General features: G+C 40.5%; 2 protein-coding genes across 14 annotated transcripts in view; one reads left to right on the top strand and one right to left on the bottom strand.

The window, feature by feature from the left end:
* The window catches only part of RAD51B (RAD51 paralog B), a 642,672-nt gene extending 637,972 nt beyond the window's left edge, over nucleotides 1-4,700 (bottom strand). For 6 of the 12 annotated variants that reach the window (XR_004729965.3, XM_035260799.3, XM_054240085.2 and 3 more), the window contains exons 1-2: nucleotides 4,413-4,700; nucleotides 204-289 (exon numbers count right to left, since the gene is read on the bottom strand). Coding sequence is in view for 11 of the 12 variants with exons in the window: in XM_035260799.3 (XP_035116690.1) it covers nucleotides 204-289; nucleotides 4,413-4,437 (111 nt within the window). In the remaining variant the exon portion in view is untranslated. The remainder of the gene's footprint in view (nucleotides 1-203; nucleotides 290-4,412) is intronic. The other 6 variants (XM_078335228.1, XM_078335227.1, XM_054240084.2 and 3 more) reach the window with 2 other exon arrangements.
* A 2,660-nt stretch (nucleotides 4,701-7,360) lies between these two features.
* Nucleotides 7,361-15,972, top strand: part of ZFYVE26 (zinc finger FYVE-type containing 26) — a 67,936-nt gene continuing 59,324 nt past the window's right edge. For both annotated transcript variants that reach the window (XM_078335225.1, XM_002807245.6), the window contains exons 1-4: nucleotides 7,361-7,417; nucleotides 7,906-8,182; nucleotides 9,833-9,911; nucleotides 14,666-14,755. In XM_078335225.1, coding sequence (XP_078191351.1) covers nucleotides 7,989-8,182; nucleotides 9,833-9,911; nucleotides 14,666-14,755 — 363 coding nt within the window. In that variant the 5' untranslated portion in view covers nucleotides 7,361-7,417; nucleotides 7,906-7,988. The remainder of the gene's footprint in view (nucleotides 7,418-7,905; nucleotides 8,183-9,832; nucleotides 9,912-14,665; nucleotides 14,756-15,972) is intronic.

The raw sequence follows: 15,972 nt of genomic DNA, 5'->3' as shown, positions 1-15,972 counted from the left end.
AAAATACTAAATTTGGGTAAATGAAGTTACAATTGGAAATGTACCCAAGGAGGCTTGATATTTACAATTAGCCTATGGAAAAGCACCATCATTTATGTTGTTTTCGTAAGCCTACATTCTCACATTTTAAGTTTAAGAGGTATTAAGGTATAAAGTTAATTTGTGCATAAAACTTCTCAATGGAAATTTTAAATAGAATTTACCTGACAGGTAAGAATCTGATGTCTACTCAGACGGTCACACAACTCTTGTGATAAACCCACTCGTTTTAGTTTCTTGCTGCCCATATCTCCAGATCCAGCAAAGAAAAGAAGAACCATGAAAAAACATCAGAATATAACATAAGTGACAGTGAATAGGCTATCCAAAACAAAATAAAAAATTCCTCAAGTTTTTCCATATGTAAAATGAAACATACTGTGTTAAAAATATTACTGATAAAGGAATGCAGTAGAATCTTTTTAAATGTTTTAACTAGGAAAGACAATTGTTTGTCAAACAGGCACACAGAGAAACAAGGCAACCTCAAATATAATTTCACACACTTATTTGATACTTACTACATGAATATAGTACACTTCACATTTGTGGAGCATCTCAAAATGTTCAATGTATGTATCAATTTTATTTGGATATGTAATTAACTTTCAAGGCATATTTACAAACAGAATCACTAGAAAGTATATTGCACTGTAACAATTTGCACTGCACTGTAACAGTAATAGCTCTATTTATTGAGCACCTACCACATACCAGGCATTGTTCCAAAACTTATCTAAATTATTACATTTAATCTTCTCAACAACCCTAGAAGGAAAGTAGATTATTGGCCCCTTTTTTTAAATATGAGAAAACTAAAGCCTGGAAAAGTTAGCTAGTCCACTGTCACCAGAAAACATAAATGACTGATCCAGAATTTCAACCCAGGCAGTCTGACTCTGAAACCTATCTTCTTAATCATTACACTCTACTGCAAGTCCATAATCATATTTTTTTTTTTTTGAGACAGAGTTTCGCTCTCGTTACCCAGGCTGAAGTGCAATGGCGCAATCTCGGCTCACCGCAAACTCCGCCTCCTGGGTTCAGGCAATTCTCCCGCCTCAGCCTCCTGAGTAGCTGGGATTACAGGCACGCGCCACCATGCCCAGCTAATTTTTTGTATTTTTAGTAGAGACGGGGTTTCACCATGTTGACCAGGATGGTCTCGCTCTCTTGACCTCGTGATCCACCCGCCTCGGCCTCCCAAAGTGCTGGGATTACAGGCTTGAGCCCCCGCGCCCAGCCCATAATCATATTTAACTTTTCCCTTTTCTAGGAGTCAGAATACACCTTCTGAATCAAATGAAATTTTATCACTGCAGCAAAAATGTTGATATATATACATATATACATATATATACACGTATATATGTGTGTGTGTATGTGTGTGTATATATATATATATATATTTTTTTTTTTTTTTTTGAGACAGGGTCTGGCTCTGTCACCCCAGCTAGAGTGTGGTGGTGTGATCTCAGCTCACCTCAACCTCCACCTCCTGGGCTCAAGCAATCCTCCTACCTCAGCCTCCCAAGTAGCTGGGACCATAGCATGCACCACCATGCCTAGCTAATTTTTATATCTTCTGTAGAGACACGGCCGTGACCATGCTCACCGAATTTTTGTATTTTTTGTAGAGACAGGGTTTTGCCATGTTGCCCAAGCCAGTCTCAAACTCCTGGGCTCAAGTGATTCTCCCACCTTGACCTCCTAAAGTGCTGGGATTATAGGCATGAGCTGCTTATATTCTCATATGCAGTTAAATTTCACTCTTGTACCTTGCTAGAAGTAAATGAGGCTCATGAAATATTTATCTTTAGAGAGCTACAAAAGAATTACTGTGGACAGGCATGATGACTCACACCTGTAATCCCAGCACTTTGGGAGGAGGCAGGCAGATCACGAGATCAGGAGATCGAGACCATCCTGGCTAACACAGTGAAACCTGTCTCTACTAAAAATATAAAAAATTAGCCAGGTGTGGTAGCATGTGTCTGTAGTCCCATCTACTCGGGAGGCTCAGGCAAGAGGATAACTTGAACCTGGGAAGCGGAGGTTGCAGTGAGCCAAGATTGTGTCACTGCACTCTAGCATGGGTAACAGAGCAAGACTCTGTCTCAAAAATAATAATAATAATAATAATTACTGTGAGTCTCTTAATGCATACAAAGAAGAAGTCATATATCTCATTGAGATGGTAAAGAAATACTTCTGGAAAGAACTGAAACAAGAACTCTTAATGAATCCAAGAAATAAAGCAATAGAGTTATCAGAAAAGAATTAACATTTTAAAATAAAAATGTATGTATACTGAGGATATAAATATTTGTTTATTTCCAATACCATGGCCCACATTTCTATCTAACACCCAAATTCTCTGAATCAGATTGAATCAATCTCTCTCTCTTAACACACAATACATACATACACACCTCTCAAAAACACAAAATATATCCTCTTCATTTCTCTCTATGGGAATTTCTTAGAGATTTGTTTTCCCCAATAGAAAACCAAGTGATATGTGCTATAACACTGCCTAGTGTCTTTTTGGATCAGGTAGTTTCAGTTAATGACACCATTTAGACTGAAAAATTCAATTCACTTAAAAAAAAAAAAAAAAAAAAAAAACTATAGGCCGCAAGAGATGGCACACGCCTGTAATCTTAGCACTTTGGGAGGCCAAGGCAGGCAAATTGCTTGAGCCCAGGAGTTCAAAACTAGCCTGGGCAACATAGAGAGAAGCTGTCTTTACAAAAAAAAATACAAAAATTAGCTGGGCATTGTGGCGCACACCTATAGTAGTCCTAGCTACTGAGGAGGCTCAGATGAGAGGATCGCCTGAGCCCAGGAGGTCAAGGATGCAGTGAGCTATGATCATGCCACTGGACTCTAGCCTAAGGAACAGACAGAGACCCTGTCAAAAACAAAAAAACAAAACTATAAATTCTAAACTACAGGGACTTTTAAAACAACCAATTCTGCTATCTCTGCCTTATTAGGGCCACTCCCATCACTTGCCTGGACAATTGCATATTGTTTCTAGCCACTCCATTCATTTGTTCCTTAATTTGCTCCTTCCACGGACACTTAAGTACACACCCTGCTGAGCTCCAGGATACAAGAATCACTTAAGCATTTCCCCTCTCCTTTGAATACTAATAGTTAAGAGATGAAAAGAGATGTACACACAAATAACTACAGCCATGCAGTAAGTATTGCAACTGCTATTTAAATGTGCTATAGGAGCAGACAGGAAGAAGCCCCAAATTCTCCTGCAAAAGTCAGACCAGTGTCACAATCCTGCTCTGAGTAACTTCCTAAAAAGTCATGCTTATCCTTTAACACTTCCCATGGGACTAGTAGACCACAGGATAAATTCCTAACTTCTTAGGGTCACATAAAAAAACATCAAAAATTCGTCCCTCGCTTCCTTCTCACTCATACATCACACTGCAAGGTTCAGATCCTAGCCTTCCTGGCAGTTACCTCACCTGTCAGTGTCTTTATTTCCTTAAAACCCTTGTTTTAGTCATACGAAGTAGGAAACTACAGTCATATGAATTTACTACTTCACATGACTGTAATGAAGGTTAAAGGAGTCAGGTAATGCCTGGCACTTAATGTCAGCAATCATCATTAACAATTCATTCAGCAATAATCATTTACTGACTCTCACATGACCTGCCCTCCAGCCATGTTATGCATGTGTATTGGCAGGGTAGGCAACTATCATCCTGTATCCCTGACTTCCCTCCACAAATCCTTCCCCAGAGTATTTTCCTCTCCAGTGTTCTCGTCAACTTCGTACATATCTGTTCGATAATCTTATCAAAGTATTATTATGGCTTGCAAGTTTGTTTTTCCACCGGAGCACGTAAATTCCTGCTGTGTATGTGTGCAAGAACGCCCCTCTGTGTACTGCACATGAGGGGAAACAGTCAACCCTGGAGAATGGACCCTCTCCTCCTCACCACCAAGAAAAGAAAATTCTTCATGTTAAATGTTCTACTATAACTGTTTAGGAACAATAATAGCTAATATTTATTGAGTCCTTATTACGTGCCACACTCTTCCAAAGGCTTCGGGTGTTTTAACTCACTTTACTGATAAGGATACTGAGGCACCAAGTTGAGAAACCTGGGCAAAGTCAAACAGCTAAATAATTCGTGTGAAGCTCACATTCGAATCTTGGGGCCGGACTCCAGATTCCACACTCTCCACCACCACCCGAAGTGCGACAGTCACTCAACTTCCCCTAATGACAGGCTCCCTTGCTTAGACCCCAAACTACCTGAAGCGGGAAGGGGGCTAGGGAGGAAGATGGGCATCAACAGGCGGAAAAATAACCCAGAATCCCCTAAAAAGAGGTTTACCCAACAATGAGCAGCTTCCAAGCATTCCCCACCGAAAGACTGCCCGAAGCTCACCCGATTCGCGGCGGGGTTCTTAGTGAAGATCCCGACAGTCTTAAGGGAGCATGCCCAGCACGTAAAGGACAATATCGCTAATATCGACACCCACGGGCCTACGGTGGGAGCAGGAAATAATGAGCGAGCCCCACTTCCCCACAATGGCACCCCACATGAAACTTTCCAATACCGGGTCTGCAGCCTCCAACTTTTAAGTTTCCCCACTCATTACACAGTTTCCCCGCGGAAAGCGCCGCAAAGCAACAACCGAAGCACTGATTGGGTCGTCATCCTGGCTATTGTATCCAATAAGAGGCCGGCAGAGGTTCAGGTTTGCCCCACGGTTTGCTGGGAATTGTAGTTAACGCTGTTATCAGCCTAAGAGGTCGAATCTGAAGCAGTTTCTCAATATAATGATTATCAAAATTTGTTGGAGAACCATCACCAAAGAGACTATGAAGCAAGGGAACACCCTGTTTGGAAATACTTTTTTGTATCACCACTTTTAAAAATGGCTTAATGGGGCCGGGCGCGGTGGCTCACACCTGGAATCCCAGAGCTTTTGTCACCGCCCAATGGGTCCACCTTGCCAGCTGCCTAGACAAAACCAATTTATCAGGACAGGAGAATTGCAATGGAGAAAGAGTAATTCACGCAGAGCCAGCTGTGCGGAAGACCAGAGTTTTATTATTACTAAAATCAGTTGCCATGAGCATTTGGGGATCAGGGTTTTTACCGATAATTTGGCTGGTAGGGGCCTGGGAGGTAAGGAGTGCTGATTGGTCAGGTTGAAGATGGAATCATAAGGGGTCGAAGTGAGGTTTTCTTAATATCTTCTATTCCTGGGTGTGATGGAACAACTGGTTGAGCCAGATTACTGGTCTGGGTGGTGTCAGCTGATTAACTGAGTGCAGGGTCTACAAAATATCTCAAGCACTGATCTTAGTGCTTACAATAGTGATATTACCCCCAGGAGCAATTTGGGGAGATTCAGACCCTTGGAGCCAGAGACTGCATGACCCCTAAACTGTAATTTCTAATCTTATAGTTAATCTGGTAGTCCTGCAAAAGCAGACTGGTGCCCAGGCAAGAAAGGGGTCTTTTCGGAAAGAGCTGTTACCAATTTTGTTTCACAATCAAACCATGAACTGAATTCCTTCCCAAAATTAGTTCAGCCCACGCCCAGGATTGAACAAGGACAGCTTAACGGTTAGAAGCAAGATAGAATTGGTTAGGTTTGATTTCCTTCACTGTCATAATTTCCTCAGTTATAATTTTGCAAAGGCGGTTTCACTTTGGGATGCGGAGGCGGGCGGATCACTTGAGCTCAGGAGTGTGAAACCAGCCTGGCCAACATGGTGAAACCTCGTCCCTACTGAAAACACAAAAATTAACCTGGCGTGGTGGTGGGCACCTGTAATACCAGGTACTTGAGAGGCTGAGGTGAGGAGTCAAACCTTGCCTCAAAAAAATAAAAAATAATAAATTAATGAGTTAGAGAGGCATGTTAGTTTTCTTAAGAATCGAGAGGACAATCCACCAATCGCAGAAGAGTTTTTGGACGAGAATGTTCTGTTTGTTTTAATTTGCTCTTTTCACCACCCTTTAATGGTGAAATAGTTTGGGAAATGCTAAATGAAATTACTAAATCTGAAACACATATTGAGGAAACCTGAGAGTCCGTGATTTAAAAACACCAGAGAAACCAAACAGAAGTCTTGGTGTAAAGCAGCTGTGGTGAGGAAACCTAATAAATTGATACTTTAAGACTTGGTTTCAGGCCAGGCACGGTTGCTCACACCTGTAATCCCAGCAAGAGGCCGAGGCAGGTGGACCACGAGGTCAGCAGTTCGAGACCAGCCTGACCAACACAGTGAAACCCCCCCCCCTTCTCTACTAAAAATACAAAAATTCGCCGGGCATGGTGGCGCACGCCTGTAGTCCCAGCTCTCAGGAGGCTGAGGCAGGAAAATGGCCTAAACCTAGGAGGCAGAGGTTGTAATGAGCCGAGATCGCGCCATTGCACTCCAGCCTGGGCGACAGAGCGAGCCTCCGTCTCAAAAAAAAAAAAAAAGACTTGGTTTCAGGTTATTATGTTTGCGAAAAACCTTTACTCATTCTTTGCTCTCTGATCTCTTATGCATACTTCTATCTTATAATTTCGCCCACTGTATCCTAATTTTTGGCCTGCACCTCCCTTAAGGAGAGGAACCTCAATTTACTCAACTTAGAGAATAGGGCTTAAGCCCAGTGTAGTGGCGCACGCCTTACAGGAAGGCCGAGGCTGAGGATTACTTGATGTAGGAAAATCGAGGTTGCAGTGAGCCGAGATCACTCCACCGCACTCCAGCGACAGAGACCCTTTCTCTAAAAAAATAAAATAAAGCCTCGCACACCGTTCCGTTAACAGCTGTCAGGTAAATGTGCAAATAAATGAATGCGGTGAAGCAGAAGAATATGGAAATTCAGACCTAAGAGTTCCGGAACAAAAAAGCCCAGTAGAAAGAATAATAATGGAGGAAAGCCCAGTTCTCCTAACTCTGGGTATCCCCCGCTCCTGGCAAAACACCATCACTGGTTGGCGTTCACTAAATGTTGACTCCAAATATTAAGGAGAAAAGAGAGCGGAAGAAAAAAAAATCCAGGGGCACAGCTCTTCCCGCCACCTGCTTGGCTGAATGGAGAACTGAAAGTATTGAGTGCAGGAGCTGTCACAATTGAGAGAGATGGTCTGCAGCCAGTTAGCTGATTTCCTCTTTCCGAGCTTTCTAGCTTTCCTTCCTCCCGGAGGGGTTGCGTCACGTGACTCCAACCAATATGGCATTTAATTTCCATCTTCCCTGCCTTGAGCCAATAGGAGTGGGGCTTTCAGTCGTTCTCACCACCGCCTTTCGGAGTGGGATCTGTCACCTGACTCGGCTCAAACATGGCTGCGCTGAGAGCTCTATTGCTTTGGGCGCCGGGAGCAGGTGAGTGTGAGACACCCCTGAGAGGGAGGGGTCCCTCTCCACGACCCTTGCAAGAAGCGTCCTTGAGTCCCACCCCTGCACTGCTTTCGACTTATGACACAGATTCGTCTCCTCATCTCCAATCTCTGCCTTAACAGAGGGCTCAAAATAGAGAGAGGTTCCTGCTAAATTTCTCACCCTTGAGGAGGCGACCATCTGGGGATTTGGAGTCAGGACTGGGCGTGAAGTTCAGCGGGGAATACGGAAGTAGAGTTATGGGTCTGCGTCTGGGGCAAATACGACTCTTAATATTGTGAAATATAGGAATCGCGTAAAGAGTTGGGATACGCCCCTTGGAGAAAGTGTTTTCAAAAAGTAATGTGGCAAATTAAACTTAAAACGATACTTAGGCAAGTAAGTCCCGCCTCTCCCAGACGGGCCAGTAGTTGCTGCTCTGTCTTAATACAGTGCCTTCTGTTTCTTCTCACTGGTGTGTGTGTTGTTTCTAGGAGGTATTCCGCGAATGAGAACATTGAGAATGTGTTCGGCGTAACTCATCTCTTTGTATCTCCCTGCACTCTGTGCTGGGAAAATGAATCATCCATTTGGAAAAGAGGAAGCTGCTTCCCAGAAGCAGCTTTTTGGATTTTTCTGTGAATGCCTGCGGAGGGGAGAATGGGAGCTGGCACAAGCATGTGTACCTCAGCTACACGAAGGACAAGGGGACATCCCAAAGAGGGTGGAAGACATACTTCAGGCATTGGTGGTGTGTCCAAATCTGCTGAGGTAAGGGATCTCTTTTCCTACCAGTCACAGGGTGAGAGACACGTGGTTCAATATTTGGGCATTGGTCGCTGTGCTACCACTCAACTACCCTCTGAAGAATAAGTAGAGGCAGAGTGTATTACACATGCTCTGAAATTTTACCTCTATAGTATACACCCATTACTTAGTCAATACTGGCTTTAGATTATCATCTGCAACTGCCTGGCCACCAACGTGTGCCTGAAACTGCCATTGTTTATCCTCGTTAATATAGATGGTGGAATTGCATTGAAAACTATTTTCTTTACCTCCAAAAAGCAAACCCTGTTCTCTTCTTGCTTATGAGATTGAAGATATTGTTGTACCTTTACTTAAAACTTTTTATTTTGAAATGATTATAATCTCACAAGAAGTTGCAAAAATATGAAGTCCAGTGTATTCTTTTCCCAGTTTCCCCCAATGGTGACGTCTCATACAGCTGTAGTACAATATCAAAACCAAGACATTGACATTGGTACATTACTCTTAATGACACTACAGACTTTGTTTGGTTTTCAGCATTTTCTTAATCTGCCTTCATTTTTTTCATTTGTTGTTTTATGCAGTTTTATCTGTATGTAGATTCATGTAATACCACTGTAATAAGGATCAGAACTGTTCCATCACCACAGAACTCCCTCACTCCTTGGTGCTAGCTACCTCTTTGATTTTGTACAACAACCCCTCCTTGTTCCCTGGCAATCACAGTTCTCTATCCCAGATTTTCAATGAAGTTCCTCCTGGTGATGCTGGTAACCACTAGTGATATAGGAGTCAAATGTACTGTTTTAACTCTTTCCTTGGCTTTTCCTTTCTTTGACTGTTATGCTGTACTCTTTACATATTTTATTAGCACATATACAATGGAGAAAAGTAAGTGATCTCTTCCTTCTCTTTTTCTCCTTTAATTTGAGAGCTAGCCAGTTATCATCTAAATTCCTAACTTCAAAGAAAGGCTTATGAATTCCTAAAGTCCTGTTTTTAGCCTATGATTAAAAATAAATCTGTATGAAGTTCCTTTTTTAAGAGCATCTGATTCAGTTTCTGTATTCAAGAATATGCTTTAGATAGTATTAGCTATTATGGTTTTCTGTATAATATTATTTGTTTTCAACTAAGATAGGGAGGTAGAGGTGAGATTGAGGCTTTTTATGAAAGCTGCTAGCTCTGTTCTGGTTCTAACCTTTTTTTGTTTTGAAGACAGAGTCTTGCTCTGTTGCCCAGGCTGGAGTACAGAAGCATGATACAGGCTCACTGCAACCTCTGCCTCCTGGGTTCAGCCTCCTGAGTAGCTGGGACTACAGGTGCCTGTCACTACACCTGGCTAATTTTTATATTTTTCATAGAGATGGCTTTTTATCATGTTGGCCAGGCTGGTCTCGAACTCTGGACCACAGGTGACATGCCCACCTTGGCCTCCCAAAGTGCTGGGATCACTGGTGTAAGCCACCACACCTGGCCTGGATCCAGTGTTTTATTGAACTGTCATGTACATTTAAAAATATCTCATTAGGACAGTGTCTTGCCTGTTCACATTTAAAACAGAATGAGCTATGAAATCTGTCTTGGATAACAAAAGATGAAAGATCAGTAGAAACTCTTTTTGCAAGTCTTTCTTTTCACCTTTTTCAGATGTGGGCAGGACATCAACCCTCAAAGATTAGCCTGGGTCTGGCTTCTTGTACTGGAGAAATGGTTGGCCCAGGAAAAGGTAAGTAGGTTTGTATTAAATTTTCCCCTGAGGCCAGGACTTCAAAGTAGTTGTGGGATTTAACGATAGAGAATGTCGGTTACATTCTCTATCGTTAAATTCCGCATACTTATTCTCAGAATGGCTTAAATTTTTATTGCTGACTCCTTACCTAAATTCATGTGCTAACATACACTGGCATATAATACCATTTGTGTGAGTCTTGTGCCTAAAGAGAACTTTTGGGAACTCAGTGAAGACACAAAATAGCGAATAAAATATGAACCTGTGACATTAGGATCTATTCAACATTTAAGTAATAGAGAATGGGCTGAAACTTTTTTTTTTTCCAAACATCTTATTTTAACTAGTTGAATTCCATGAAATCTCATAGATTTAAGTTCCATTAATTTGTAGTGTAATAATTCACATGAATTGAACTGAAAATTATCAAATATAAAAACAAGTAAGCAAATTAATAGTGAAAAAAACTGGTAAGGAATTACTTGTTTTTAAAGCTAAGCTTCCATTAAAACCCCTTTTAGAAGTATGTGTTAATTCTCAGAAATTGATATCTATAAAAGAGTTTATCAGAGGCAATTTCATATTGAACCTCAGACTTTGAGATTTAAGTGAGAACCTCTAACTTAGAAATGCTACCCCAAGGACACACCATAAAGTTAGTTAACAGAACTGGTGCTGAAACCAAATCTGACCTCAATCCTCTGCTTTTTCCACTTTAACATTACTTTTTTTTTAAAAGCCCAGATGGACTTAAAACTAAGAAACCACAAATTCTCCTTTTTTTTTTTTTGAGTCGGATTTTTGCTCTTGTTGCCCAGGCTGGAGTGCAATGGCACAAGCTTGGCTCACTGCCACCTCTTCCTCCCTGGTTCAAGTGATTTTCCTGCCTCAGTCTCCCAAGTAGCTGGGATTACAGGCATGTACCACGAAGCCTGGCTAATCTTGTATCTTTAGTTGAGATGGGGTTTCTTCATGTTGGTCAGGCTGGTCTTGAACTCCCGACCTCAGGTAATCCACCTACCTTGGCCTCCCAAAGTGGTAGGATTGCAGACGTGAGCCACTACACCCAGCCTCACAAATTCTACTTTTAAAATGTCTATAATTTAGCCTATTTTTTAAAATTTTGTTCCTCTCAGTCACCAGAATGAATTTTGTCTTTAGTTCCATTTTTGCATGATATTTATCCTTTACATAGCTGTCCAAAAGTAACAGAAATTGCTCATCTGAATATATCTCTTATCCAGGCTTCATCCAGCTGTCTAGGAAAGAAAAGAGAAAGAAAGACTAGTAGGAGGGAGAAGAAAGAAAAGCAAGATTGAAAAATAAGGAAACCCAGGATAATTAAGAGTTGGCTATAGTTTCAGATTTAAAAGACAAAACTTGAGCTAAAATAGTAACACTATAGTTGCAATAGTATCTTCAAAGAGAAAAAGAATGATTGTTTCTAATTAAGGATCTCTCTAGTACAAACATGGAATTTGTCAAATCAAATTAACTTTCCCCTCAGTAGAGAAGATTTGTTTACTTTACATCTGCTTGGTTGCTTATTTTCTAGATAGTTGCTCAACTATGTCAGGAGATGGATTCCACTTCCTGTTCTTGTTTTTTCCAGCTTCACAGATAGATCATTTGGTCTTTAAAGCTTCATTGACTTGCTTATTTAAACAGTTGCCGGTCGGGGTCGAAGTGGCTCCCGCCGGAGGTCATGGTGCTCGCGAAGGCGAGGTCATCAGTTCAAGGCTAACCTGAGCAATCTCATAAGCTCAAACTGATTGGCAAAATAAATAAATAAATAAACAATTGCGGGACTATTTTAGTTCCTCATAGAATTTCAAAACTATATAAGGACCATGGCATCCAATGAATTCTTGGGGTAGTTTTCCAAGTCCAGTCATTATCTTGAAGGTGCCTTCATCATCTAGGAATTTACTGGCTGCCTGTCCTTTTCCAGGCTCCCACCTTTTGCCAAAAGCTTCCTGTTTAATTGTTAGATGAAATAGTCATTCTATTTACCCTTTCCTTCATTCATTTTTGCCTTCTGCCTTTTAATCTTGCAGGGATTTATCTCTACATGTTTAAGCATGTATACAGAGATTCCACTGCAGAAATGTTCACTTCTATGCTGCTTTTATTAGAGGAAAACTGGAAACAAATTCCATGTCCACAATATAGGACAGGTTACTAAATGGAAGTATATCTATACGTAAAATGCTATGCCAGTATTCAAAAGTATTTGGCAAATGAGTTTTCGGTAACATGGAGTGCTCCTGGTCTGCTGTATAGGAAAAAAGGCGGTTTAGAAAAAAGTACATTTGGTATACATGCATAGAGATGTGCATAGAAAATGGTCTGAATGGCCTTAAACTACAATTTTAATAATTGTTCTTCACTGAGAATATAAAATATATATTTCATATATATGTTATATATCATATATTTCCTATATGTGATATATATTATATATTTCATATATAATGCATGTTATGTATCATATATAATAAATTTCATACGTGATATATATTTCACATATAACTATACAAATTAAATTTGTAAAATTATAAAATTATATAAACAATATATGTTATATATATTATATTGCACTCTAAAATATATGTATGGTTTTTTGGTTTTTTTTTGAGTCGGAGTTTCGCTCTTGTTACCCAGGCTGGAGTGCAATGGCACGATCTTGGCTCACCGCAACCTCCACCTCCTGGGTTCAGACAATTCTCCTGCTTCAACCTCCTTAGTAGCTGGGATTACAGGCATGCACCACTATGCCCAGCTAATTTTTTGTATTTTTAGTAGAGACGGGGTTTCACCATGTTGACCAGGATGGTCTCCATCTCTTGACCTCGTGATCCACCCACCTCCGCCTCCCAAATTGCTGGGATTACAGGCTTGAGCCACCGTGCCCGGCCAATATATGTATGTTATATATATATCTCTTTAATGTTAAAGCACTTTATCTTAGAGAAATAGCAGAAATAAGACTAACTGGACATATATCTATTTTATATATATATATAACATATTTTAGTTTACTTATTTGTATATTTAATTTTTCCGCATTGAACATGTCTTGCTCTTAAAGTAAGAAAACCCATGCTTAGAAACGCTGAGCAAATTCTTGCCCATTTTAGGAAGATAAATGTTAGTCATTCATGATCCTGAATATGTTTAAAGTAGTTTCAGCAGTAAAATAAGTATAATCTACTCAGTCTTCAGGATTCTAGATAAAATCTTAGCCAGACTATTAAGGACCTGCTGACCTAGACATCTTATCAATTATTTTCTGTTAGTCCTCAATGGAAGCACTATTTCTCAGCTTCCCAGCATGAATTTTATCCACCAGCTTCCAATCATAGGCATTATACAAGCATTCACATGGCCTTGGTGCACATATTAGAGAAGCACATGGTTAGAACATATGAGGTCTTGTTAGCCTCCGATGTGATGAACGGTACATGAATGGAGATAGGTCTGTGCTCTAAACTCTCCTCACGCACGTGCACCCACACACATAGATCTGCAGGTGTTCCTTGCCTTCCAATAAAACTCATCTGTGGGAAGCTTTAACCAGAAGCAGGATTGACAGATGTCTCATATATAACGTAGTGTTTGTCAGGATTAGTCTCAGGCCCTTCTTATTTTTATTTGTGTCTGGAGAAAGGGAGACTCCAATTTGAGTGTTAGGGACCAGGTGAAGATAAGTTATTGCCAAACAAGCAGGCACAGGAGGAGTCAGAGTCTTTCTCTCTATGCATTAGACCTCTCTGATGGCCTATCTCATTAACAAACACTGGGATCACCTTGTAAAAATTGGAAAAATCCTTCCTAACCATTTTGCCTCTAGTAAAGATTGTTTGTAAAAAATATATAACTATGTCCCACAGGTTTGATTTGGAAATTAAATATGATAATAATAAAATATGGCACACAGTACCTGCAAGGTACCAGCATATAATAAGTGTTTAATAAACATTGGATTTCTCCCCCTTTACTGTTGTTTTTCTTTCACTGAAACTCAAAAGATAGTGGATGACAGAAACAGGGGTTTGGACAAATAGAGGATTATGTGGGCCATACCCTCCCAGGCTTACCCACAGCTGGGAATTTTGAACACAGCAAGGGAGATTCTTGGAGAAAGACCTCAAGTGACAAAGTCAATGAAATGAACCAATCTTGGTACTTAAGGCTTACCACTGCAGGCTTTAAGTATTAGTTTTTAAAAGAGGTGTATGTCCAAGTTTAGCTATTTTTGTTTATAAAGAATAGTATCTGAAAGCATATCCAGAAATGTTGTGTTTAAAAGTACTTTATCTTAGAGAGGCCAGGCATGGTGGCTCATGTCTGTAATCCTAGCACCTTGGGAGGCCTAGTTGAGTGGATCACTTGAGGTCAGGAGTTCCAGACCAGCCTGGTCAACATGGTAATACCCTCTCTCTACTAAAAATACAAAAATTAGCTGGGCGCGGTGGTGCCCACCTGTAATCCCAGCTACTCAAGAGGCTGAGGCACGAGAATCACTTGAACCTGGGAAGTGGAGGTTACAGTGAGCTAAAATCATGCCACCGCTCTCCAGCCTGGGCAACAGAGTAAAACTCTGTCTCAAAAAAAAAAAAGAGTACTTTATCTTAGAGAAATCGCAGAAATAAGACTAACTGGATAACTGTACAGAAATACATAATTATAATTTGTTAACTAAAACATATATATCTAATTTCTATGCTTCCTTCTTATGATTCTTCTAGAAGTTACTCCCAGTTGTTTTCCGGAGAAAGCTTGAGTTTCTTTTATTGTCAGAAGACCTCCAAGGTGACATTCCAGAAAATATCCTCAAGGTGAGAGAGGGCTCTGGTGCCATTTGCCCAGGGTTGACAGTTACTCAAGCAGCTCAGCTTCCAGGGCCCCAGCAGAGAGATGTGTCCAAGATGTTGGCTATACTTTGTTCTCAGGCAAGGCAACACAGAAGCTCCTTTGAGGAGAGTTTAGAGTTAGGGTAAACTTACATAATTTTAGAAGTCTTGAGGTGCTTGTCCAGAAATGCTAAGTATATCTGGGAATTAAAGATTTATTAGTAGTTAATAGGGAATATGAAGGGAATAAGGAACTAATATTTGTGGACTGTCTTTTCTATAACAGGTTCACTGAATGTGTTAGAGTTAATTCTCATAATGACCTTCTAGGGACAGATTCAAACTAAGTCTTAATTATATCTTTATCGCATGTATCAGTTACTACTTTAGTGCCTGATATATATATTCTGAGGCCCAGTACTTATATTCTTAATGACCCTGCCACCAGTTAGTTAAATATATATTTACAGTAGGTATTTAAGAGAGGAACGAACTTTCACTTGTATTAGGTAAAGGACTCATAGTCTTGCAGTCCTTCTCTGAGGCAGTTAATGGAGTCATCATTGAATACCATCTACAGGCATGGTGCTCAAGTGTGGGAAATAACCTAGTTCTCACCACCTTCTCTCCCTGTGTCCTCACCCTGCAAACAGAGGACAGGCTCTACAGGTTCTTGCTTTTAGGTGACTGAGGAAGAAGGACTGAAACATGCACAATTATGTGTTAAATTATATGGTACTAATTTTAAGTTCATTGAAGTTATATGGGTTAGAGGTATTCAAGAAGGTTTTATGCAAGGTTAATGAATGGACTAAAAGCATAGCTAGGATTTAGTTCAAGGATTAAAAAACAATGTTCTTTTAAAAATTGAATGTAAATGGCTTTAGATGGGCATAATGTCTTGCCTGGTCTGACCTTGATTCACATCACAGTACACATTTTGGAGGCAGCGAGGTGGGACTAGCTTGAGCATGGAGGCCCTGGGCAATTGAGTCCATCTCTCCCAGCCTCCATGTCCTCATCTATAAAATAGGAGTAATAGTGTCTTCCTCTGAAGACTATTGTAAGGATTAATTTGATTTTTCTGTGTAAAAGACCTTAGAACAGTGTCTGACACGTAGTAACTACTACAGAAGTATTTGCTACTGCTACTATTACATAAATAAGCCAAAAAAGAGGAAAGCATGAAGGCACACAAGTGA

Source organism: Callithrix jacchus, chromosome 8 (assembly GCF_049354715.1).
Source record: "Callithrix jacchus isolate 240 chromosome 8, calJac240_pri, whole genome shotgun sequence".
Classification (NCBI taxonomy): domain Eukaryota; kingdom Metazoa; phylum Chordata; class Mammalia; order Primates; family Cebidae; genus Callithrix; species Callithrix jacchus.
Note: the sequence above shows the minus strand (reverse complement) of the source record. Positions and strands in the feature narration are given on the sequence as shown.